The 26,792-nt window shown below is 42.5% G+C and overlaps 1 protein-coding gene across 25 annotated transcripts in view; it reads left to right on the plus strand.

Moving 5' to 3' along the window:
• Nucleotides 1-26,792, plus strand: part of PPP6R1 (protein phosphatase 6 regulatory subunit 1) — a 72,425-nt gene that overhangs the window by 18,673 nt on the left and 26,960 nt on the right. For 11 of the 25 annotated variants that reach the window (XM_087915934.1, XM_087915920.1, XM_087915922.1 and 8 more), the window contains 5 exons: nucleotides 10,771-11,003; nucleotides 17,879-18,065; nucleotides 19,154-19,291; nucleotides 19,950-20,015; nucleotides 20,217-20,329. In XM_087915934.1, coding sequence (XP_087772060.1) covers nucleotides 10,771-11,003; nucleotides 17,879-18,065; nucleotides 19,154-19,291; nucleotides 19,950-20,015; nucleotides 20,217-20,329 — 737 coding nt within the window. Of the gene's footprint in view, nucleotides 1-8,585; nucleotides 8,635-9,797; nucleotides 10,025-10,184; nucleotides 10,343-10,770; nucleotides 11,004-17,878; nucleotides 18,066-19,153; nucleotides 19,292-19,949; nucleotides 20,016-20,216; nucleotides 20,330-26,792 lie in introns of those variants that run through there. The other 14 variants (XM_087915935.1, XM_087915914.1, XM_087915927.1 and 11 more) reach the window with 7 other exon arrangements.

Here is a 26,792-nt window from a genome sequence, read left to right on the forward strand (position 1 = left end):
AGGGGGCATTATTACACCTGAGCCCCCAGTGGTTCAGTTTAACCACTTGGCATTTGAGGGGCAATCATGAGGGCTTCCAACTTTACGGAAAGGGTGATTGACACCATCCAAGCTTCCTGGAAGCTGTCTACAACTCGCATCTATGATGTGACTTGGAGAACTTTCTGTACCTGGTACATGCCTTTGGCCATAGACCCCTCTTTGGCCTCTGTGGCAGAGGTGCTCAGGTTTTTACAGGATGGCTTGGATAAAGGCCTGGCCCCAAATGCTTTGCTGCCAAGTCACGGCTCTTGCCTCTTTGGTTTCCTGGGACAAGTAGGATTTCTTATCCCACCATGCTTCGGTGCATAGGTTTTTAAGGGAAGCATCTAACCTCTGACCTCCTGTTGTTCATAGGTTTCCTTCTTGGGATTTACAGAAGGTTTTACAGGCTCTCACGAGATCTCCCTTTGAACCCCTCTCTACCTATGCTGTCCCTCAAAGTAGTATTTTAGTGGCCATTACCTCGGCCAGGAGAGTGTCCGAATTAGTGGCACATTCTGTATGACAAGACCTGTGTCTTTTCCATCAGAACAGGGTAGTACTTAGGTTAGACCCCACATTTGTCCCCAAGATAAACTCTTGATTTCACCGGTCTCAAGATGTGCTTCCAGGCTTCTGTCCCAGATCACAACACGAACTGGAACACTGATGGCACATGCTAGATGTGAGGCGGGCACTCCGAATTTACATCAAGCGGACAGCGGCTTTTTGAAAATCTGAAACTATGTTTGTGTCATTTCATCCCTCTACCTTGAGGAACAAGGTGACTTCATTGACACTGCTACACTTCATAAATCATGAGAACCAATTAACTGCCACTGGAATTTCCTAATATGCCATACAGAATAACCTTGAACTTTTCAACTTGTCAAACTCTCTTTAAAAAAAATGTGGCAGTTGAATTTCAAAGCTGACAGGCGTCCCCCTTGAAAACTCCTCCTAAAAGAAAAAAAAAACAGATACAGGGGTTAACACATTGTCCTTACCCACTCTACGAGGACCCTTTGGTTTGTGTAGAAAATCCTTATGGAATTGGTTAACCAACTGATCAGCATGAACATCCCAATTCTTTACCCAACTAGCATCTGAGAGGGGGTATTCTTTCCATAAGACCAGATATTGCAATCAGCCATGGTGTAATCTAGAATCGAGAATTTTTTGAATCTCATTATGTGTTTCCCCCTGTACCATTAATGGTTTAGGGAGAGTGATTGACGGTGGTCTTATCATTGATGTAGTAGCTGGTTTTAGTAAACTACAATGGAACACTGGATGAATTTTCCCCAATATTGGAGGAAGACTTAATTGGACAGTGACTGGATTGATTATCTTTGAAATTGGGAATGGACCCAAGAATTTTGGACCCAGCTTCTTACTGGGCAGTTTCAACCTAAGATACTTGGTCGACAAATATACTTTGTCCCCTACTTTAAAAGGCGGTTGAAGGGATCTATGCTTAGCTGCTTGTTTTTTATAATTTTTTGCAGCTTTGGTCAAAGCTTTTGTTGTATTTTCCCATCCTTTCTTTAATGAGTTCATCCATTCTGTTAGGGACATGGCTGAGGGAGGCTGTCTAGGTAACTCTGGCATCGGGGCAAAATCCATTCCAGTGTTGATTTGGAATGGAGTCAATCCCGTGCTGCTATGTACTGCATTATTGTAAACAACCTCTGCAAAAGGTTGTTTACAACCTTTTCAACAATTTTCTTGTTGATAATTTACATGGCATCTAATGTATTGTTCATTCATGATGTTAGCCCTCTCCGCTGCTCCATTATAAGCAGGATGGAAAGCTGAGGATAACCCTTGAGAGGAACCAATGGATTTCACAAATTCCCTCCAAAATTTTGCGGTAAATTGTACCCCTCTGTCTGATATTATTCTACGAGGTACTCCATGTAGTCTATAGATATGTTTCACTAACAACTTTGCAAGTTTTTTCGCAGATGGAAGTCCTTTGCATGCTATAAAATGGGCCTGTATAGAGAACAAGTCAATTCTAGTCCAAATGATCGTATTCCCATCGCTCTTAGGTAATTCAGCAATAAAGTCCATTGCAATCTCTTCCCAAGGTTGGATTGGTTCAGCGACTTGTTGCAGGAGGCCAGGGGGTTTTCCAGTTCGATGTTTCATTGTGGCACAAATTGAGGAACTTTTTACATAGTCCTCGACATCAGGTTTAATTTTTGGCCACGAGAACTGTCTTCTCAGTAAATGTAGGGTTTTTAGGAATCCAAAGTGGCCTCCCAGCCAGGAGTCATGGCTACGCTTTAGTACCAGTAGTCTTAGGGTTGTGGGTACATAAAGCTTAGTCCCTTTCCAAGCTAGTCCATCATTCATTGTCAACTCGGTTTGATGGTCCAGGAACCAAGGATCAGTCAATAGGGCCATTTTCAATTCTGCAGTCAGCTTATCTTCCAGGTGTTTGGGGTTGCAGTTGGCTTGGGCTCCAGTGGTCACTTGGCCTGCCGATTGAGCGTCTGAAATTAAGGCTTGTACTATTTCCTCTTGGTGGCTGTCAAACAGGTGTTCTGGACAGAGCATCCACCAGTACATTTTTCCCTCCGGGATATATTTAATGTTGAAATTGAATGGCTTGAAATATTGGGCCCAGCGGACTTGTTTGGGCAATAATCTCCTAGGGGTCTTTAGAGCCTTGAGGTTCTTATGATCAGTCCATACCTCAAAGGCTTCTGGCGCGCCTTCTAGAAAATGCCTCCAAGTCAACAAAGCCCATCGTACAGTGAATGCTTCTTTCTCCCAGACTGCCCACCTTCGTTCTGTGTCTGTCAGCTTTTTGAACACATAAGCACAAAGCATCAGTCAGCCTTGAGAGTCCTTTTGCAGCAAAACGGCTGCCACTGCTACATCACTTGCGTCTGTTTGGACAATAAAAGGCTTGGTCGCATCTGGGTGCTGGAGGATGGGCTCAGCTGCGAAGTGGCATTTTAAGGCCTCGAAAGCTTTCTGACAGTCCATAGTCCAAGCCAGGGGTTGACTTGGCTTCAGTTTGGTGGGTGACGGGCCCGATTTTAATAGCTCTGTCAATGGGAGGGCAACTTCAGCAAAGGACTGAATGAATTGTCTATAGAAGTTGGCAAACCCCAAGAAACTTTGAAGTTGTTTTCGGGTTCTGGGGGATTGCCAGTCCAGCACCTCTTTCACATTTCTAGGGTCCATTTCAATCCCCAGGTTGGTATATGCGGTAGCCTAAGTAGTCCAGCGACTCCTTGTGGAATTCACATTTTGAGAATTTCACATATAATTTGGCGGCTAGAAGTTTTTCTAGAACCTGTCGGACCAATTGAACATGTTCTTCCATGGTTTCACTGAAGATAAGGATGTCATCCAGGTACATGAGGGCCCCCCCGGCAAAGGTGCGGGTGTAGCACCTCATTGATGAGCTGCATAAACACTGCAGGAGCCCCCTGAAGTCCAAAAGGCATTACTTTGAATTGGAAGCTACCCAGAGGGCAGTTAAAAGCAGTTTTCCACTCATCTCCCTCTTTGATGCAGACCCGGTAGTAAGCTTCCCTGAGATCTAGCTTGGTGAATATTTTGCCCTTCGACAGGTGGTTCAATAAGTCCTTCAGAAGAGGGAGAGGATACAGCGTTCACGCCTCTAAAGTCAACACACAATCTCAACCCACCATCTTCTCCTTGAACAATACAGGGGGCAGCTAATCTTGATTTGACAGGCTCAATAAAACCTCGTTCCAAATTGCTGTCAATGTATTTCCTTAATTCAGCCATTTCAGCAGACGTCATGGAATACATCTTTGGTTTTGGTAATTTCGCCCCAGGCTCTAATTCTATGGCGCAATCAGTGGCTTGATGGGGAGGTAAAACATTATACTCTTCTTCACTGAAGCGGACCATGGTGTCAGTCTGGTGGTCCGTTGCTCCCATCTGTACAGAGGGGGTTTCCCAGCTGTGTTTGGTGAACCCGCCCCTACTCGGAGGTCTTCCTTGATTCTTCCGACCTCTAACAGTTGTATTAGGCTTCAACTGCGGAGCTTGTGGTACAGGAGCAGAGGCCAGACAGTTGGCTGCCCTATGACCGGCTTGGCCACATTGGTAACATTTCAGCACCCTGGTGGGTCGGGTACGAGTAGTTTCGGCTGGTCCGGTCTGCAGTCTCCTTGCCACAATTCTCTTAGGCTAGAAGTGGTTTCCTGTGTGGGTTGATGCTGCGATCTAAGCTGAGTGATGCGACATACCACGATTGTAAAGTCTCTGGGATTCTCCTAATTTCACAGGCCTTTACTTATGGATCAATGTAAAGTCGTTCTTTCAGGCCAATCCATGAGGTGGCTTGCAACCCTTCTAAACTCCCAAATGAATTCTGACAAGGGTCGCTTGCCTTGCCTCATTTCCATTAGCTTCTCTTCATTCTCTGCTACCCTGTCTGGATTTTCAAATCTGAGTCTTAATAATTGAATAAATCTGTTTACATCGTATAATTCGGGGGCTTGTTTGTTGTGTATTGGGCCACCCAGTCTGAAGCATCCCCTTCATCCCATTTGTTATGGCCTAACCAAATTGCGTTCTGTGGTGTATTGATCTCCAAATCATTCTATATGGGCTTGGATTCAAGTGAGGAAGTAATTGAAATGTTCATGGCAGCCATCGAATACGGTCTTAAAGGGTATTTGGTCTGGCCTGGGTCGTAGTTGCGGAGGTGGCACAGGCTAGGCCCCTGCAGGTTGTACTGGAATGAAGGGAACTGGCCTGGTGGTGTACATAGGCTGGGTAGGCCCCCTGTATCCTGGCTGGGTGGTGCCTCTCTGGAATAGGGGTCCCAGTGGCCTCACTGCTGGTTGAGGCTGCATTTGTGGCTGCTAGGAGGAAGATGGGTGTGGTCTGGTTCCCTGGTCGGATGGAGGGGAAGTGGCTGCTGTCTGGGCAATGCCCCTTCAGACCATGGCTGTGTTGGTTCTGGCTGCCATTGGCATTGAATCCACCCCTGGCCTAGATAAAATCCCCATCCTGGAGGGATACTCTCTGCAGGGGGCAAAATTCCTTCTGGAAAATGAGAGGATTGCCTGGGGGGCTGCAACATACCTTTGTCAGTTGATGCTTCCTTCTGCCTTCCACCAACTGGCATCTGTATAGTCTCCTCGTTCCTCACGATACTTGGGTACATGAATATGGGTGGTCTCAAGCTTCCACCCATCCAAACAGACTGTGAGACCAAACCTGTCACCTTTAAATTCTGAAACTGTTGATGGAAATCTGCCCTTGATGGATTTACAGGAATAATCTGGGGGTTGTCTTCTTGAGAGAAATCTGACTCCAATTGTCTCTCTTCCCTCCAATCTGACAGAATAGCCATATGTCTGGGCTAGAGAAAGATTTCAGACAGCTGGGTTACATCTGGGTTATAACAACTTCTTGAGTTGAAACACTTCGGTATAGCTCCCAAATCTCTTTCTCCTACTGCCATCCTGAAAGCATCCATCATCTCCTCCAAACAAGGGCTGGCAGGTTCAATTAATGCTCCGAAAGGAGGGCCCACACGCTGCCCCCTGCACATCTCCAACTTCGGCTGATTGTTGATCTCTCTCCATTTCTGGGAAAAGAATTCCAAGGTATCAGCCAACCCTTTCAAAAATAAAAAGTGGAGTTTGGGAAATAAATGTAAGGCATCCAGAAAGTATCTGTGATCTCAATCGCACTGAAACATTTTCTCTCCAATTTATTTATTTAGAAACAGATCTGGCATGTCAAAGGCAATTTCCCAAAGTGAAAAGTTTTTGCGCATTACACAGAATCCACCTTCTCTCTTCCCACTGCTACACTCCATAAATCACGAGAACCAATTAACTGCCACTGGAATTTCCTAATATGCCACACAGAATAACCTTGAACTTTTCAACTCTTCCAACTCTCTTAAAAAAAATGTGGCAGCTGAATTTCAAAGCTGACACCATAGTCATCAGCCAGCATACTCAGATTGGGGGGAAGAAGAAGGAGTTTATGTTAACCCTTCTGATCACAGCCGTTCCTCTCACTCCGAGGAGGAGGAGGTGGAAATAGTGGATCACAATACATCTGAGGAGGAAGAGTTTAGAGCTGATCAACCTTCCTCTTCTGGGGTTTTCAAACCATCTCTCTTCAAACTTCCCTTGCACAAAGCCTTGGTTATGGCAAAATTGACACCTGAGGAAGTGGCCCCAGAACCTCAGAGGGCCCTTACAGGCTACAGTGATTCTCTGTTCACCAAACCAATAGTTCATGCTGAAATTCTCCCTTCCCCCACTATATTCCTTGATTTAGTTAAGGAACAGGGAGCCTCCCCTGGGTCTGGCCCTTGCCCTTCTTCGCATTATAGGTGTTTTTACAATGTGGCCCCTGCCTTAGCCAATGCCCTGATTGTCCCTTCAGTAGATGCCCCAGTGGTTGCCGCCGCCTCCTCATCAGGCACGTCCACTGAACCTGAGGATGTGCTGAAGGCAGAAGATAGGAGGTCTGAGCAAATCCTCAGGTGCACCCACCAGGCTGCGGCTTGGGCTATCGGCATCTACAGCAGCTTTGTTTTTCACAAGATCCTCACTCCACTGGCTCCAGCAGCTACAAGAGAGGCTCCTGACCACGGATTTCAGGGCGCATCAGGATCTTAACAAGATAATTGTTTCTGCGGAATTTACAGCAGATGCGACCTTGAATTCTGTGAAGTTGGGCCATGGCTTCCTCTATGGTTGCCAGACGGCTCCTTTGGCTGTGGAATTGGCACTCGGATGTAAGTTGGTGTTGGCCCCTTTGAAAAGCTGTTTGGCGACACTCTAGAGCCTTGTTTGGTCGAAACCAAGGACAAACACAAGATTCTATCTACAGCAGGGAAGAGATCGGACTATCGTCCCAGTCCATACTACTGGCCCCCTTCCTTCAGGTCTGAATCCACATCGCGATTTTCCAGAGGCCAGAGATCTTTCCTGGATCGCCAAGAACAAAGTCCTGAGGCTTCAGGCAAGCAGCAACAGGCCCCTGGTAAATGGCCCCTTCGAGAGGGAGGAGGTCGTTTGTTCCCACGCTCGAAGTACAGACCCGGTTGGATCCCCCATCAGAGGCCGTTTGGCTTTCTTCACCTCTAGATGAGAGAAGTCGACATCAGACGCCTGGGTGCCTAAAACAGTGAGATTTGGCTTGCAGCTTTAGTTTGTGTCTCCACCCCTGCAATTTTTGTTCGATGTCCTACGTCAAGGGACAGCTCTAGATGGGCCCTCGTGGAATCAGCCATTCAACATCTGGTCAATATTTGGGCCATTGAGCCAGTTCCGATGAGTAATGAGGACTGGATTTCTACTCTCGCCTCTCTGCGATCCCGAAGGCCTCTGGGGGATGGAGGCCCATACTCGACCTGAAACTCCTAAATAAATTTATTCTGTACAGGCATTTTAAAATGCAAACTCTGCATTCCATTTTAGAGAGCGTTCGAGAGGGCGACCTCCTTTCCTCCATTGTTCTCCCAGAGGCTTACCTCCATATTCCTATCTGGCCTCATCACCGTCAGTTTCTCCGTTTCTGTTACCAGAACATCCATTTCCAGTACCGGGCGCTTCCCTTTGCTCTTTCATCGGCACCCAGGGTCTTTAAAGGTGCTGGCAGCTCTGGCAGCTTCGCTGAGGTCTATTTTGGTGAGGGTCCAGTGTTATCTGAATGACATCCTGAACCAGTTGCAGTCAGTAGGATCTGTTCATAGAGACCGTGCATCACACTACAGTGCCTGCGAGACCACGGCTTCTCGATCAACCTAAAGAAAAGCCACTTCTCCCCTACGACCAGGCTGTTGCATCTCAGGGCGATCATCGATACTTCCTGCTGCCAAGTTTTTCTCTCCAGACTGCGCAGAGAACCTCAACACCCTTGTAATCCAGATCCGATGCCTGCGCACCTCCCCCTGTCTCTGCTGTCTCAGCTCCTGGGGAAGATGATCTCCTGCATTGGCATTGTCCCGTGGGCCTTCCTTTATGCCAGTGCGCTCCAGTGGTTCCTGCTGCCATCCCAACGAGCAGGCACCAGCCACTCATCTATCAAAGTGCAGGTTCCACCACAGGTCCTTCATTCCTTCAGGTGGTGGCAATCTCAGGCAGTATGGCGGGGCCTCCCCTTCAAGGAGCTGGACAGGGTCCTGCTCACTACAGATGCCAGTCTTCAAGGCTGGGGCGCCCATATAGAGGGCCAGATTGCTCAAGGATGGTGGTATCAGGGAGATAGAGCTTGCCCTATAAATTGGTTCAAACTCAGGGCCATTTTCTTGGCCCTGAAACATTTCCGGCACAGGGTGGTGGGTTGTCATATTCTAGTCATGATGGACAATGTGGCCGCAAAGGCCCATGTCAACAGACGGGAGGAACCAGGTCCAGGGCCCTCATGAGCAAGGCAGAACACCTGGGGAGATGGGCAGAGAGACATCTTCTGTTCATCAAGGCGGATCACATATTAGGGGTTGACAGCGTCCAGGACAGTTGGTTGAGTCTGTCCCAGGTTGATCATACGGAATGGAGTCTCCATCTCTCATTATTTCTGGATTTGTTCCACAGGTTCGGTACCCCGGCAGTGGATCTCTTCGCCACTCCCCTCAACACTCAGGTAAGCAGATTCTTCACCAGGTTTCTGACCCAGGGAGCGGAGGGGACCAACGCGCTTCGAAGTCGCTGGCCTTCAGGTCTCCTTTACGCCTTTCCCCCTCTTCCGTTAATTCTGACTGTAATCCGGAAGATGTTGGAGGAGAAGGCGGAGCTGATTCTCCTGGCCCCCCTTTGGCCCAGGAGACCCTGGTTTGCAGATCTGGTGAACTGTCTGTAGACCAGCCGTGGAGGATCCCGGACGACAGGATCTCCCTGCAGTAGTGGGCCTTGATTTATCCAGACCCTCAGTAGTTCCAGTTATCCGCTTGGCGCTTGAGCGGCAATCTATGAGGGAGGCCAATTTTTCTGATAGGGTGATAGACACCATTCAGGCCTCCCTCAAGCTGTCCACCTCATGCATCTACGATGCTACCTGGAAGGTCTTCTGTTCATGGGCTCTTAAGTTGGAAATTGTACCTTCCTCGGCTTCTGTGGCGGAGGTGTTAATGTTCCTCCAGGATAGGCTTGATAAAGGCCTCACCTCTAATACTCTTCGCCGTCAAGTTGCAGCTCTTTCCTCTATTTTGTCCTGGGAGGGTTTTGATTCTTTATCTCATCATCCCTCTACGCAGGTTTCTATGGGGGGTGGGGCTGATAACCTTCACTCTCTCATGGTTCACAGATTTCCCACGTGGGACCTCCTTAAAGTTCTATGGGCTCTCACGGGCCTCCCTTTGAACCTCTTAGATCAGTGTCTCTACAACTCATGACCTTTAAAGTGGCATTTTTGATGGCCATCACTTCAGTCAGGAGGGTGTCAGAGTTGGCGGTCCTCTCCAATAGACACGACCTTTGTGTGTTCCATGAGGATAGGGTGGTTTTGAGGTTAGATCCCTCGTTTATTCCTAAGATAAACTCCTGGTTTCACCGGGCAGAAGAAGTTGTTTTGCTAAATTTCTGCCCAGGACCACAACATGAGTTAGAGCACAGATGGCATAAGTTGGATGTAAGGTGGGCCCTTAAGATCTACATCAAGAGGACTGCTGAATTTAGGAGATCAGAGGCTATGTTTGTGTCATTTCATCCTACCTCCTTGGGGACCAAGGTAGCTCCTTCTACAATTGGGAGGTGGATTTGGACTTGCATCTCCAAGGCCTACCAAGCTTTGTCCTTGCCACTTCCTAGGAACATCACGGCTCACTCCACTAGGAGTGCGGCTACTTCGGCTGCCTGGTCTTCTCAGGCTTCACTGGAGATTTGCAGGGCTGTCTCTTGTCGTTTATACAACATTATAAGTTGGACTCCTTTGCTTCGGCGGACACCTCGTTCGGAAGGAGGGTGCTTCAACAGGTAGTACCACAGTCGGAATGACCTACCCAGATGTTAACCCTCCCATGGGCATGCAGGCTTTGGTATGTCCCATTCCTGGACTCCCTTAGCAACATGTATGAGAATGGGCATTGATAGAATTACCTGAGAATGCCCTTTCTATATACTCTGCAAGAGAGTCCAGCCCCAGCCTAGTTCATCTGGGAGGGGGTATTTTGTTATGTTTACTTGTTTACCTTCCAGAGACACGTTATGTCTGTCAAGAATCTTCGCCTAAATGATGGCGAGCAGCCAAAGCTGATGGTTTTTATAGTGGCAGACCCAGGTCTATGACGTCAGTAGGAGGAGTTGTATCCCATTCCTGGACTCTCTTGCAGCGTATTTAGAAAGGGCGTTCTCAGGTAATTCTACCAATGCCTATTCTTAAAATTCTTATTTGCATTATCACTGCATAGTTTTGGATATGATTACAATTTGTTTCATGTCTTAATTTTTCCTAAATAAGCCTCCCCCGCTTTTATAGCAAGCTCATAATCCTGCATATTAGCTAATATTTTCAGCTGTGGCCTTTTGTTCTTCCTCTTAGTCTAAGTCCATAATGTAGTTTTTAAACAGAAGAAACTCTGTACTTGGCCCTTTGTACAAATACTCTTTGTAGCTGAAAAAGCTATTGTACCATTTTATGTGGAAAGACTTGTTTAGCATGGATGAAAATGTACATGAATGAAAATGTACATAATTATAATTTAATAATTATAAGGTGTATACGCATCTATCTACTCTTCTCCTTTTAGTGACTGGGCTTTTGTTCTTTTCTCACTTTCTTTAGGAAACCATGTTCTGGAAATTTGATCTCCACACAACTTCTCATATTGATACACTTTTGGAGCGTGGGAATGTGACCCTTTTTGAACTTTTGGATGAGGAAGATGTATTGCAGGAATGCAAGGTGGTCAATCGAAAGCTTATAGATTTCCTGGTACAACCAGAACATATGGAAGCTCTAGTCACTTGTGTGACTGAGGAGCCCCCTGGGGATGTGGATGAAAGAGTGCGCTACAAGTAAGTAGACCTTCAAACCTCAAGAAGAGGCATGAATTAGAATATTGTGCAAAAGTTCATTTATTTCAGTAATGCAACTTAAAAGGTGAAACTAATATATGACATTACATGCAAAACAAGATAGTTCAAGCCATGATTTGTCATAATTGAGATGATTATGGCTTACAGCTCATGAAAACCTCAAATCCACAATCTCAGAAAATTAGAATTTTATATGCAATCAATATAACAAGGATGGTACAAAGAACAATATCAGACCTCTGTAAAGTGTAAGCATGCATATGTACTCAGGACTTGGTTTGGGCCCCTTTTGCAGCAATTATTGCCTCAATGCGGCGTGGCATGGAAGCTATCAGCCTGTGGCACTGCTGAGGTGTTATGGAAGACCAGGATGCTTCAATGGTGGCCTTCAGCTCTTCTACATTGTTTGGTCTCATGTCTCTCATCTTTCTCTTGGCAATGCCCCATGGATTCTCTATGGGGTTCAGGTCAGGTGAGTTTGCTGGGCAATCAAGCACAGTAATCCCACTGTCATTGAACCAGGTTTTGGTGCTTTTGGCAGTGTGGGCAGGTGCCAAATCCTGCTGGAAAATGAAGTCAGCATTCCCATAAAGCTCATCTCCGGAAGGAAGCATGAAGTGCTCCAAAATCTCCTGGTAAATGGCTGCGTTGACCTTGGACTTAATGAAGCACAGTAGACCAACACCAGCAGATGACATGGCTCCCCAAATCAACAGACTGTGGAAACTTCACACTGGACTTCAAGCATCTTGCAGTGTGTGCCTCTCCATTCTTCCTCCAGACTCTGGGTCCTTGGTTTCCAAATAAGGTGCAAAAGTTGCTCTCATCAGAAAAGAGGACTTTGGACCATTGAGCAACAGACCAGTTCTGTTTTTCTTTAGCCCAGGTAAGATGCTTCTGACATTTATTGTTCAGGAGTAGCTTGATAAGAGGAATACGACATTTGAAGCCCATGTCCAGGATCGATATGTGTGTGGTGGCTCTTGATGCACTGACTCCACTCCTTGTGAAAGTCCACTCCTTGTGAAAGTCCCCAACACTTTTGAATGGCCTTTTCCTGACAATACTCTCCAGGCTGCGGTCATCCCTGCTGCTTGTGCACCTTTTTCTTCCACACTTTTCCCTTCCACATAACTTCCTATTAATGTGCTTTGATACAGCACTTTGGGAACATCCAACTTCTTTTGCAATTACCTTTTGAGGCTTTCCCTCCTTATGGAGGGTGTCAATGATGGTTTTCTGCACAACTTTCAGGTCAGCAGTCTTTCCCATGATTGTGATTCCTACTGAACCAGACTGAGAGACTATTTAAAGGCTCAGGAACCCTGTGCAGGCGTTATGGCTTAATTAGCTGATTAGAGTGGGACACTTTGAGCCTAGCATATTGAACCTTTTCACAATATTCTAATTTTCTGAGATTGTGGATTTGGGGTTTTCATGAGCTGTAAGCCATAATCATCTCAATTATGACAAATCGCGGCTTGAACTATCTTTCTTTGCATGTAATGAGTCTATCTCATAATTAGTTTCAACTTTTAAGTTGCATTACTGAAATAAATGGAACTTTTGCACGATATTCTAATTTTTCGAGTTTCACCTGTATATGAGACTTCTATCGATCAAATTCAGATCTTCAAAATGTCCAGAACCAGGGAGATTTATGTGTTCGACTCATCTTTCCTAATTCTGCTGAAAAGTCATATTTTTGCATCCTCTCCACATGAATATTTAGCTAATGCATACAAAGAGGGGGAGGTAGCATGTTTAACTGGAGCATTATCCTAAGAGCTGCCTGTAAAAATGGGGCTGTTCTAAGCACCAGCTGTTCTGGTTTTCATCTCCATATCATCATCGTGCAGAAAGGTATAAAATGAGCATAAATGAGTGGAGATGAATATGTTCCTATCTTCCTGTCCATAGCAGTATTGATCTCCATGATACTCCTCTAGACTCCTCCCCTCCCACCTGTAACAAAACAGAATAAATTTCTTCTGAACTTAATGAATTACCTGTAATTATATGCTACTAGGACATGGAGGTAGGTCAGTTGGATGTAGGGGCAGATTATTCATTCAGTTATAACTTGTGAACAAAGCCAATGTGGAAAATAACAGGTCAGTGGTCAAACCTTTTACTTAACTATGTTCTCTGTGTACATTGAAGGAATGTTAGGTGCAGTAGTTAACAAACCAAACCAATGGTGTTTGATATGCTTTTGAATGTACAGAATGAGATTAATGTAAGCAATTTGAAAAACATAATTTGAATTTAAATTAAATTGGTCTGTGTAAAAAAAAAGAAGACCTCAGATCCATAGATAGAATGCTTACTGAATCGCCAGTCAGTAATCCTAGTAGTATATATAATAACTAGATAATTCTAGAAATTATGAAAGGTTACTGGGTTGTGTAAGATCTCCCTCAGCCTTTCTACTCATAGTTGTTCTAACCGTGCCTTGAATGAGTAAGTGCTAAAATAGCACAGCAGCAGAAAATAAACATAGATCTTTAATTTAACAGCAAAATTATATATGAATCCTATGTTTATTCTATACTCTTTGGCTTTTCATGACAGAGTCTTTCAGAATCAGGTGGCAGTCAGCCAGATGTTTAGATTGGATTTGGCATTTTTATCCACCTATTGAGTCCTTCCTGAGGACCTTAGATAGGCAGGTGTTGTGGTTTAATATTAAAGGTATTGTCACAGGATGTAGGCAGTTCCAAGTAAAGCTGCCTTTTACAATTGACTGATGGTAAATTGTCAATGCTGATGATACTCCAGTGGTGTTCCAGTTGTTCTGGGATTGTACCCAAGACAATTATTACAACCTATTACTATTGGTACTATTTTTGCTTTCTTTTGCCACAATCTTTCTACTTCTACTTTGTATTCTGTTATTTTTTCTAGTTCTTTCTCTTCTGTTTCTCCAGATACTGCTTTGTCCACTATGCAGATTTTTTTGTCTTATTTATCAACAGTTATTAAATTTGGGGTGTGATGTGACAGGCACTTATCTGTTTGAATTCTAAAATTCCAGAACACGTTAGTTTCTTCATTTTTTATTAATTTGTCTATTTTGTGATTCCCACCGATTCCTGCTTGCAGACAAATGGTACTTCTTTCAAATATTCCAATGCACCATTGTTGCTCCTTGTCCTCTTGTTTTTGGTCAGACTGTAGTATCTTGCAGCAGCTAATCAGGAGCTCCACTGTTTCTTCAGCTTCTTTGTGGAGGTGGAGTTTGCTTCCTGTTGCTGTCTTCTGAATTCTGACTTTGGTAGTTTTCAATTTACTGTCACAATTAAGCCCAAAATTTCTATTGCTAAGTGAGATATTCGTTAACTGAGTTTTGTTCCAATTTACAGCTTTTCTTGCCACAGTTGTTAAGTGAATAGCTGCAGTTGTTAAATTAATAAAACAATTGTTAAGTGAATCTACCTGCCAGAAGGTCACAAAAGGGGATCATATGATCCTGGGGACACTGCAACGCTCATAAACATGAGCATCTGAATTGGGATCATGTGTCCACCTAAATTCTGCAACAGTTCGTAAGTATGAAAAGGGATCACAAGTTCCTTTTTTTAATGCCATTGTAATTTCACATGGTCAAGGACCACCTGTACATTTCTGAATGCTTGGTCTTGTGCAACCAGAATTAGGCCCTTTGTCTCTTTCTTGAACTTCCCTGCTTTTAGCCATTGCCAGGTCTGGTTGTTATTTGCTTTGCCTACTGTTTTTTTTTAATGTATTGGCCATGTAATACTTTGCCTTCTACAGGTTGTCCTCAACTTACATCAGTTCATTTAGTGACCATTCAAAGTTACAATGGCACTGAAAAAAGTGACTTATGACTATTTTTATACTTATGATCATTGCAGCATCCTTATGGTCACATGATCAAAATTCAGATGCTTGGCAACTGACTTACATTTATGATGGATGCGTTGTTCTGGAGTCATGCAATCCGCTTTTGTGACCTGACAAGCAAAGTCAATGAGGAAACAAGGTTCAATTAACAGTTGTGTTACTAACTTAACAATTGCAGTGACTCACTGAACGAGCTTGGCAGGAAAGGTCATTAAATGGGGCAAAACTCACTTAACAAATTTCTCACTTAGCAACATTTGTGGCCATCAGTTGAGGGCTACCTATATTTTTATTCATTTATTCATTAAACATGAAACTCGGTCAACTGAACATTTAAAAATGTATCACAAGTATCATTGACTGGCGCTGATGGTTGATACAGGTTGTTACCAGCATCCCAAGTATCAACGAAGTATCTTCTTAAAATGTATGATGTTCCAAGTAGCACAGTTTTTTGCAGTTCCACTGGTGTTATTGTAGGAAGCTGCAATTTCTTAATGTATTTTGTAAAATTCTTGGACATGGTACCAAGTGCCCCGATGACAGTCAGTACCACTGTTGCATGTTTCATCCATAATCACATGGTTTCAATGGCCAAGTCGCGATATTTCATGATGTTTCCAGCTCTTTTTCTTCGACTCTTGCATCTCCTAATACAGTGATATTTGTTGTTGTTATTATTATTAATTATTTGATTCTGGCGTATCCTGGTTCAGTGATATTTGGTGGTGTTAGTATTATAAACTTTTATTCATTAAACATGAAACTCAGTCAACTGAACATTTAAACATGTATCACAAATATTGACTGGTGCTGATGATTAATATGGGTTGCTGCCAGCATCCTAGGTTTCAACCAAGTATCTTTAAAAAGTACGATGTTCCAAGTAGTACTGTTGTGGTTGTTATCGCACAGTCAACCAGATGTTCAGACTGGGTTTGGCATTTTTGTCTACTTATTGAGTCCTTCCCAAGGATCTGGGAAAGGTAAATCTAGATACTTGATGGTGTTACATATATTGTCGCAGGATAGAAGCTGTTCCAAGTAAAGCTGCCTTCTTCAATTGACTGATGGCAAATTTGTCAATGCCTGTGATATTCAAGTGGGGCTCCAGTTGTTTTGGGATTGCACCCAAGGTGCCTATTACTATTGATGCTTGCCTTTGCCATAGCCATTCTTTCTATTTGTAGGTCTTTGCATTTTGTTATCTTCTCCAGTTCTTTCTCTTGTGTCTGCTGTCTCGAGGCACTGCCACATCCACTATCCAGACTTCTTTGTCTTTCTTATAGACAACTGTTAAGTGCAGGGGCTCATGTAGTGGGTGCCTGTCTTTCTGAAGTCCCAGAGCAATTCAACTTCTTTTATCATTTTCTTATATATGCAGCAGTGTGAAATCAACCAATTCTTTAGCTAGTGTCGTTGTTGTTGTTGTTGTTGTTGTTGTTGTTATTATTATTATTATTATTATTATTATTATTATTATTATTTTATTCATTAAACATGAAACTCAATCAATTGAACATTTAAAAATGTATCACAAATATCATTAAGTGGCTCTGATGGTTGATACAGGTTGCTGCTAGCATCCTAGGTTGTTGTTGTTATGGTTGTCATAGAGTCAGCCAGATGTTCAGGCTGGATTTGGCATTTTTATCTATTTATTGAGCCCATCCCAAGAACCTGGGATAGGCAGATGTGGATTTTTGATGATGTTAAAAATATTATTGCAGGACATAAGCTGTTCTGAATAAAGCTGCCTTTTCTAATTGACTGATGGTGATTTTGTCGATGCCAATAGTGTTGCAGTGGTGCTCCTGTTATTTTGAAATTGCACCCAAATTTCCCTATTACTATTGGTAATATGCCCTATTACCTTTGCTTTCTTTTGCCACATTCATTTTATTTCTGTCTGCAGGTTCTGTTTTATTATCTTCTGCTGTTCTTTGTCTTCTATTTTGCTGTCTTCAGGTACTACCATGTCCCTTATCCAAACTTTTTTTGTCTTTCTTATTGATATTTGTTAAGTCTGGGATGTTATGTGGCAGGAGCCAATTAGTTTGAATTCTAAAATCCAATAGAATTTAGCTTTTTTATTGTTTTTCTTATATATGTAGCAGTGTAAAATCATAGCTACCAGTTCTTTAGCTGGTATTGGCATTCATATGTATCAAATTCTTCTGAAGAACCTAGGATGTTACAATCTTAGTTTTAGTGCATGGGCAGATCCAAACAGCACAGCCTTTGTAATTAACAGATGGAAATTTTGTCAATGTGCAGATCATCTAAGTCCATCCAAGATTTTTTGGTATGGCACTCAGTGTTCCAGTAACCAGTGTCCTCATGGCGAGATGGGCAGCGATTACATTTTATAAATAAATAAAAGAAACAAACACTGGGACTCCACACTTTTCTTTTCTTTTTAACTACAATTAAATCTGGTGGGTTATAGATCAAGGTTTCATCCATTTGTGTTTTGAAATCCCACAATATATTAACCTGCTCTTTTATGCCTACCTTTTCAACTATATGTTCCCATCATTTTTTTATTACTGGCACATGATAATTATTACAGATGATAATTGTATAAGTTTTATTTATTATTACACATAGTTATTATTTAAAGCTTCAAAGTAGTTTCTTATATAATGTTATGTAACCATCATTGGAATTCAGAGAAAAGTGGTGACACTTGTATTGGGTAATTGATGAATATATAGTGCTCTAGAAATATCCCACTGCTACCCTTTAACGCATTTGCAATGAACTGGAAAAATTAAAGAAATGCCAATATAGTATGGAATCTACCTCAGAGCAGAACGTAAATTAGAAACACAAAACATAGTTTCTGAATAGATTGTGTTAATATTTTACTGTGCAGATCATTTGTCTTCATCTTTGTCATCTTCAATCAGTAGTCAAACTTGGGGGAGATATTTCTGCAGCAGGGTTTGGTCTACATCTGCTTTTAAAAACCTCCCCTTTTTCAGATATCCAAGTGTTTCTTGTGAGATCTTGACTTCCGACGTCACACAGATAAATGATGCGCTGGGTGAGGATGAATCTCTTCTGCGACGTCTCTATGGCTTCCTTCAGAGTGATGGAATCCTCAACCCTTTGTTGGCCAGCTTCTTCAGCAAGGTTATGGGGATTCTTATCAACCGTAAAACTGATCAGGTAATGTCTTAAAGGCTTTCTGGACCACTAAAGAAAGAAATACATCTTAATCATAATTGATAACTTCCTTCATCACTAATCATATGATTTATCTCAAGGGTCTTCTATCATTTTTCTTTCTAGTTTGTTCATTCATACACACAAAAGGCAAAGACTCCATTGAAATAGCATCAGCTCATGGTGACTTCATGGGTGTATTCACCTAGCTTTCTTGACACAGTATGGAAGCAGTTTGTTATTGCCTTCTTCCATGATATACTTTAACTTCTTGGTGTGGTCAAGTTCTTCTTGTGTTCTTCTGTCAAATACTAACCAGGTTACAATGGATTAGTTTTCAAGTTCATTGAAGATGATTTAGGGGCAATTACCTAACCAAGTGGTATAATCACAGAGAGCTTAGAAAATAACTTGTAGAAGACCTAAAATATACCTTGTTATGAATTTATTGAACCAATTCAATCTTCAGTAATGTTAATATAGCTCCTATATAAAAAGATAACATCCTAACACATTAATTATTATGTAAAAATAATGTAATACATTTTAGTAATAAATATTTTTATTGAGAATAATTATTGGATTATCATCAAATGACCAAGTTTCTTAAAGCAAATGATTGGCTAACTTGTAAAGTAAGGTAATGTTCAAAATGAAGATTCTCTGTAATCTAGCAGCTATAATATTTGTTTTATCCTGCCCATCCTTTAAGGACATATATCCCATTTATCTTTATAATATTTCAGTGTGCTAAGTTAAACAGGGGTGACTCATTTGAACTTCATGGCTGAGGAGGAATTTGAACCTAGGGATACTGAAGCATAGTTATATGGTTTAATCATTATACTGCCCAAGGATTGCAAAAATGTGGACTTCATGATTAGGCTAATATGCGATGTGGCCCACTCCTGTGCATGATTGTTAACAAATTAACAATAGATTCAGCCATATGTAATACATATTTTCTTTCCCTGATGGGGGAATTGATTATTTCATTCCCATATTGAGGACAGAAATTTGTAGGGCCATTTGTTTCCGAAGTGGCTTTTCTCCCCTTTCCCTCAACCCTAATTTGTTTGGTTTTTTTCCAGATAGTTGCCTTCTTGCGTAAGAAGGATGACTTTGTCAACCTGCTGCTACATCACATTGGTACCTCAGCCATCATGGACCTCCTGCTGCGACTCCTAACCTGTGTGGAACAATCACAGCTTAGGCAAGATGTATTCAATGTAAGGATCCAGCTGTAGGCATTCTTGTCTACTTCTCTTTGCTTCCTTGGAAGAGCAAGCAATGTAGTTTTCTATATCGCCTTTGTTATTTTGGTCAACTTGTCCAGAAATGTGATAACCAATTTTGGAATGGTATTATTTCCTTGTTTTGTGGAGGTAAATAATTAAGTAAAAGATCTGGTGTGTTAGTCAGTCCAAACCATATTATAACTGTGTCACGCCCTAGTTTTCTTTCTTATGAGCAATAGCCATTTAAAAGACTTAAATGGATTATTATAGGTATCACAGTATTCTGCTGCATTTTTGCCAGGCAAGAACCATTTCCTGCCAGTCAAGGATTAGGGATAAAAGCTTTAAAGGCAATGAATGCTTTTTAACCTATTTATGTAGAATAACCACCAGTTGAATCTTCTGAAATCTTAATAATTCTTTTTTACACGTATATTCCTTATTTTTTCTCTCTTTTTTGTTGCTCAAATTTTATTATGAGGTTTTTTATTCTTATACCAGTAAACATATCTCAGTGATAGAATTTTGGGGACAGGGTGAAGTATCATTAGAATTGCATTTGTCCCTGAATAAGTTTCAATGTATAAGTGGGGTAGGACTGAGACATCTTCCTTTAGTCTTACCATTCTTTTGATTTCATTATCCGAAGTGGCTTAATGAGGAGAAAATTGTGCAGAGGCTCATTGGGATGATCCACCCTTCAAAGGATGACAATGTAAGTAGCAATTACAATTGTAGAAATACTTATTTGTATATAGGTTGTGTGCAGTGTTCATCATGCCATTGAATTATTTTCTACTGGCCAATAACAGTAGATGAAAACTGAAACAAGCATTTGCTTCACTGTAGTTCTGGTATATTGAGGAGCTGTTCCAAACCTTCATGAAGCTTCTTTTTTCTTGTTCCCTCTTCCCAGCAACATTCCAATGCTTCACAGTCTTTGTGTGACATTATCCGGCTGAGCCGTGAACAGATGATCCAAATCCAGGATAGTCCTGAGCCGGACCAGTTACTGGCCACACTTGAGAAGTGAGTGCTAAGCACTGGCAGCAGGGAATAAAAGAGGCACCATTGCCCTTAGGTTAGAAATAAGTGTCACTCTCTAACGCTGCAATGAATTTGAAAGGAGAAATGCCTGTTTATCAAAATTCACCTCATTTTTAATATTACTGCTACCGTGTTTCTCATAAAATAAGGCCGGGTCTTTTTTTTTTTTTTTGAGCCCCGAAAAAATGGCTAGGATGTCTTTTCGGGAGTGACTTAATTTCCTCCCCCACATGCACCCCAATCTAGAGCACCCCATGTGCACTCACCGCTCCACAAGGCTGCTTCTCTTGGCCAATGGAAGCTCCCTGAAGGCAGAGTCACCAGCCACTTCTATCGGCCAGTAGAAGCGGTGTCGTGGAGAGGTGAGTGCGCATGGGGCACTCTAGGTGGGGGTGGGGGTGGGGGGAGGAAATCTATCGGCCGGTAGAAGCACCCTCACGACGAGCGCCCACACGCACTCCCCTCGCCATGAAGCCGTTTCTATTGGCTGATGGAAGCTCCCCGAAGGCAGAATCACCAGCTACTTTGGGGCGAAGCATGGCTGTCTGCGGGGTGCTCCTGACAGGATCGCCCCACGCTCACTCCCCTTGCTACGAAGCTGTTTCTATTGGCCGATAGAAGCGACCTCAGGGCGAGCACCCCACGCATACTCCCCTCGCCACGAAGCCACTTCTAAGGCCGATAAAAGCAGCTGGTGACTCTGCCTTTGGGGAGCTTCCATTGGCCAATAGAAACGGCTTCGTGGCGAGGGGAGTGTGCGTGGGTCCTCACCCTGACGCCACTTCTAACGGCCGATAGAAGTGGCTGGTAACTGCCTTTGGGGAGCTTTCATTAGCCGATAGAAACAGCTTTGTGACGAGAGGAGTATGTGTGGGGCGGTCCTGTCAGGAGCGCTCTGTGGGCAGCCAAGCCTTGCCCCGAAGTGGCTGGTGACTCTGCCTTTGGGGAGCTTCCATTGGCCGATAGAAATGGCTTCGTGGTGAGGGGAGTGCATGTGGGTGCTCACCCTGAGGCCGCTTCTAACGGCCAATAGAAGTGGCTGGTGACTCTGCCTTCGGGGAGCTTCTATCAGCCAATGTTCTATCGGTAGTAGATTGGGGTATTCTAGCCTAGGCTACATGCAGGGTGCTCCTAAAGGCAAGTTTTCTCCCTCCCCCCCATTTCTCTTCACCTCATGTAGTTTTAACGAATGATGTGAGAACTGGCGGGGAAACGCATGGATTAAATAGGCCTAAATTTTGGGGGCGGGGCTTAATTTCACCTCATGCCTAGAAATCATGCTGGGCCTTCCTATTGGTGGAGGCCATATTGTTGGAGAAACACGGTATCTATATAGTACTAAAGCTTTTGTTGTTGTGACCTTTAATTGAGTAAAATGGTGCAGCATAAGGCAACAGTTTTTGAATCAAAATACCTCAATTGGGCTAATGTACCGAGTATGTCCAAAATCCTGGAACCCTGACTCTCAAGGGTATGTAATTTAGGAAAGTTGTGACTGTTTCAGTACTGATGTACTGCTATTGAAGTCATATGATCATTTTTAACATTTTGTGTCAGTTTCCCAGCCAATCTCACAATCCCCTGTTCCTTCTCCCACCCAGCAGCTGTCACTTACCTGCCTGCTGGGAAGAGAAGAGAAGATTTCCTGTGCTCCCTGCCAGATGCTCACAGGAAACTTAATGGAGGAGCTGGCAGGAAGTCGAAGTTGCTTCTCCTCCTGCTTCTGTTTTGCCCATTTTATTTCTTTGTTTAGATAAGGAAATATCTCTGAAACAATTAGCCAACAGGGCACAGGTTGTGTCAGCGGGTACTCCATTCAAAATCCAAGAAAGAAATACTTAGACTCCATTAATTAGAGAAAAGATAACTTTTACTGGAAATCAAGTGGTAGCATCAAAGGAATTCTGAATCTGAGAAAATGAGCGCGTAAATCACTTATACAAAGTGATGGCAACGTTCCCACCCACAATAGTTCAAACTGTCCATCCAATAAAAAGTTTCATGTAACGTCATGTGGGCATCTTCAGGTAGTGATGTGGCATCTGTCCGTTGACCGTGACATATTTTGATAAAGAGGTGCATAGCAAAAGAAAGAAGCATAAACAAGGAACTCCACCCCAACTTACACAGTTTATTCTGAAACCTCCAGCTCACTTCCCATAACTATTACACACATACACACACACCTGTTACTTATGACAGCTGAAAGATGCAAAGCAAAGGAAAGAAATCTTGAAGACTGACAGGTTGTCGAGTTCCAATTATAAGCGGAAGAGGGAACCTGTATTCAGTGATGTACATTCAAGCCTATATCAGGAGCGAGCAATCAGTTTTATCTTTCATTGAGTTGCCAGCACTGCAATCCCAAAGGTGAACAGAATTTACCCAACTAAATTTGATTTAATATATTCCATTAAATATAGTTAATATGATTACTTCCCCTGTATTTAATACCTTTTCCCGTCTGTCACATTATCACATTTAGCTTATTGGCAACTGCAGGAGGACTCTGGGAATTATACACAAGTTTTTCTAAAAAAAAAAACACGTATATTCAGGCTTTGAACTAACTTCAAGAGTACAATACCATTGTATTTGTCAAATGAAAACTGAGTGGTAGTGTTTTACTCAGCCAATGTCATTTCTTAATGAAAAGCTCCAGGCTTTGGTTTTTTGACTCTGCATGCTATGCCTCTCTCCTGTTGTTAAATGCCTCCGTTGGTATTGAACTGTAACACATCTTGGTCTTAGACCAGAAGCTCCCAACCTTTTGGGCACCAAGACTGGTCCTGCGGTGAGAGGTTTTTCTGTGGACCTGAGGAGGCATGGTTCTTTGTGCAATAGTTAATGCGAGGGAAATGGATTTTGTAGTTGGTTTGATGGCAAAAAGAAGCAAATGGTGCTATTCAATCTTCATCAGGAAGGTGTTTTCATAATTATGACATAGCAATTTTGTCACATAATACACTAAGAAGTTACTTGAAGAAACTTCCCCCAGCTCATTAAAGCTTCAAATTAAACTTTCACAGTCATTCTGCAGTTATGGAGGGCTTGTAAAGCTGAATCACACACGTACACAAACACACATACACCAATTCTTTGCGTCATATTGTTTGGAACATTACAAAGCTGGAGCGCACAGACACTTTCAAGTTGAAGATCATGTATGGCTTTTTATTGGCCACAATCCAAAGTGGGAATAAGACTAGGCTATAGAAATCAGCAAGGCCAAGATGAAAGCTAGATTTAAAGTAGCTAATTTTCACAAATTATGTTCAGTTAATTAGATTCATTCCCCTATATTTAAAAATGTTAGATTAGTGGCAAGACACAGCAAAGCTTTAATTATAGGGCGGGTGTGCAAGCTTCTGGTTTATTAGCCTTTTGAGCAAGCATCTGCACAGAATATTGTTTCAGAATTTTGGAGCTCAGAAGGGTTTCAGGGTCCTCACCTTAAGTGTGAAAGTTGATGTTGCAACATAGTTCAAGACCCAAGAATTACCCTATTATATGTGTCACAGCTCCCTAAGCTTTCTTTCTTATGAGCAATAGCCAGTTTGAAAAGACTTTAAATGGATTATTATAGGTATCACAGCATGTTCTGCTTGCATTTTCGTTGGTGAAAAGAACCATTTCCTGCCAGTCAAGGATTAGGATAAAAAGCTTTGAAGGCAAAGTGAATGTTTTTTTAACCTATTTATGTAGAATAACCACCAGTTGAATCTTCTGAAATCTTAATAATTCTTTTTTACACGATAGGTCTGCATTTATTTTTCTCTCTTTTTGTTGCTCAAACTTTTTATTATGAGGTTTTTTTATTCTTATACCAGTAAACATATCTCAGTGATAGAATTTTGGGGATACAGGGTGAAGTATCATTAGAATTGCATTTGACCACCTCTCTGAATAAGTTTCAATGTAACATAAGGGGGTAGGACTGAGTACAGTCTTCTTTTAGTCTTGGCCATTTTTGATTTCATTATCCGAAGTGGCTTAATGAGGAGAAAATTGATGCAGAGGCTCATTGGGATGATCCACCCTTTCAAAGGATACGACAATGCAAGTAGCAATTACAATTGTAGAAACACTTATTTGTATATAGGTTGTGTGTGCAGTGTTCATCATGCCATTGAATTATTTTCTAATACTGGCTATCAACAGTAGATGAAAACTGAAAACAAGCATTTGCTTCACTGTAGTTCTGGTATATTGAGGAGCTGTTCCAAACCTTCATGAAGCTTCTTTTTCTTGTTCCCTCTCTTCCCAGCAACAAACATTCCAATGCTTCACAGTCTTTTTGTGTGACATTATCCGGCTGAGCCGTGAACAGATGATCCAATCCAGGATAGTCCTGAGCCGGACCAGTTACTGGCCACACTTGAGAAGTGAGTGCTAAGCACTGGCAGCAGGAATAAAGAGGCACCATTGCCCTAGGTTAGAAACAAGTGTCACTCTCTAACGCTGCAATGAATTTGGAAAGGAGAATACCTGTTCAAAGTGCACCAACTAATTTTATAATACTGCTACCGTGTTTCATACAAATAAGGCCGGGTCTTTTTTTTTTTTTTTATCCCCAAAAAATGGCTAGGATGTCTTTGGAGGTGAGCTCAATTCCTCCTCACCATCACCCGTTCTGAGCAACCATCATCACCGCTTCTAAAGGCTGCTTCTCTTGGCCTAGGAAGTCTCCAAGGCGGGAGTCGCCCACCGCCTTAATGGTGGCCAGTAGAATGTCGTGGAGAGTGAGCGCAGGGGCACCCAGGGGTGGGGTGGGGGAGGAACCATGTCCAAAATCCTGGAACCCCTGACTTCAAGGGGTATGTACCTTTAGAAAGTTACGACTGTTTCAGTACTGATGTACTGTCATTTAGAAGTCATATGATCATTTTTAATACCTTTGTGTCAGTCTCCCAGCCAACTCTCGGTCAATCCCCTGTTCTTTCTCCCAACCGTAGCAGCTGTCACTTACCTGCCTGCTGGGAAGTGAGAAGAGAAGATTTCCTGTGCTCCCCCTGCCAGATGCTCACAGGAAACTTAATGGAGGGAGCTGGGCAGAGTCGAAGTTAAGCTTCTCCTCCTGCTTCTGTTTTGCCCATTTTATTTCTTTGCTTCTTAGATAAGGAAATATCTTCTGAAATTGTTAGCCAACAGGGCACAGGTTGTGTCAGCCGGGTACTCATTCAAAATCCAAGAAAGAAATACTTAGACTCCATTAATTAGAGAAAAAGATAACTTTACTGGAAATCAAGTGGTAGCATCAAAGGGAATTCTTCTGAATCTGAGAAAATGAGCGCAGTAAATCACTTATACAAAGTGATGGTTAAATTTGCTCCCACCCACAATAGTTCAAACTGTCCATCCAATAAAAAGTTTCATGTAACGTCATGTGGGCATCTTCGGTAGTGATGTGGCATCTGTCCGCTGGACCGGGTGACATATTTGATAAAGAGGTGCATAAAGTAAAAGAAAGAAAGCATAAAGAAGGAACTCCAAACCCAACTTACACAGTTTATTCTGAAACCTCCAGCTCACTTCCCGGCAATCCACAGCATTAACATACACACACACCTGTTACTTATGACAGCTGAAAGAGAAAAGCAAAGGAAAGAAAAAACCCAAGACGACAGGTTGTCGAAGTTCCAATTATAAGCGGAAGAGGGAACCTGTATTCAGTGATGTACCATTCAAGCCTATATCAGAGCGAGCAATCAGTTTTATCTTTCATTGAGTTGCCAGCACTGCAATCCCAAAGGTGAAACAGAATTTACCCAACTAAATTTGATTTAATATATTCCATTAAATATAGTTAATATGATTACTTCCCCTGTATTTATTACCTTTCCGCCTGTCACATTATCACATTTAGCTTATTGGCAACTGCAGGAGGGACTCCTGGGGAATTATACACATGTTTTTCTAAAAAAAACACGTATATTCAGGCTTTTGAACTAACTTCAAGAGTACAATACCATTGTGATTTGTCAAATGAAAACTGAGTAGTAGTGTTTTACCAGCCAATGTCATTTCTTAATGAAAAGCTCCAGGCTTCTGGTTTTTTGACTCTGCATGCTATGCCTCTCTCTTCCTGTTGTTAAATGCCTCCAGTGGTATTGAACTGTAACACATCTTGGTCTTAGGACCAGAAGCTCCCAACCTTTGGGCACCAAGACTGGTCCCATGCGTGAGAGGTTTTTCTGTGGACCTGAGGAGGCATGGTTCTTTTAAGTGCAATATTGGTTAAATTTTAGGAAATGGATTTCAGTTGGTTTGATGGGCAAAAGAAGCAAATGGTGCTATTCAATCTCATCAGGAAGGTGTTTCATAATTATGACATAGCAATTTTGTCACATAATACACTAAGAAGTTACTTGAAGAAACTTCCCGCCCACATTAAAAGCTTCAAATTAAACTTTCACAGTCATTCTGCGAGACTTATGGAGGGCTT

The sequence above is a fragment of the Pseudonaja textilis genome, chromosome Z (genome assembly GCF_049901715.1).
Source record: "Pseudonaja textilis isolate UNSWEBS1 chromosome Z, rPseTex1.2, whole genome shotgun sequence".
Classification (NCBI taxonomy): domain Eukaryota; kingdom Metazoa; phylum Chordata; class Lepidosauria; order Squamata; family Elapidae; genus Pseudonaja; species Pseudonaja textilis.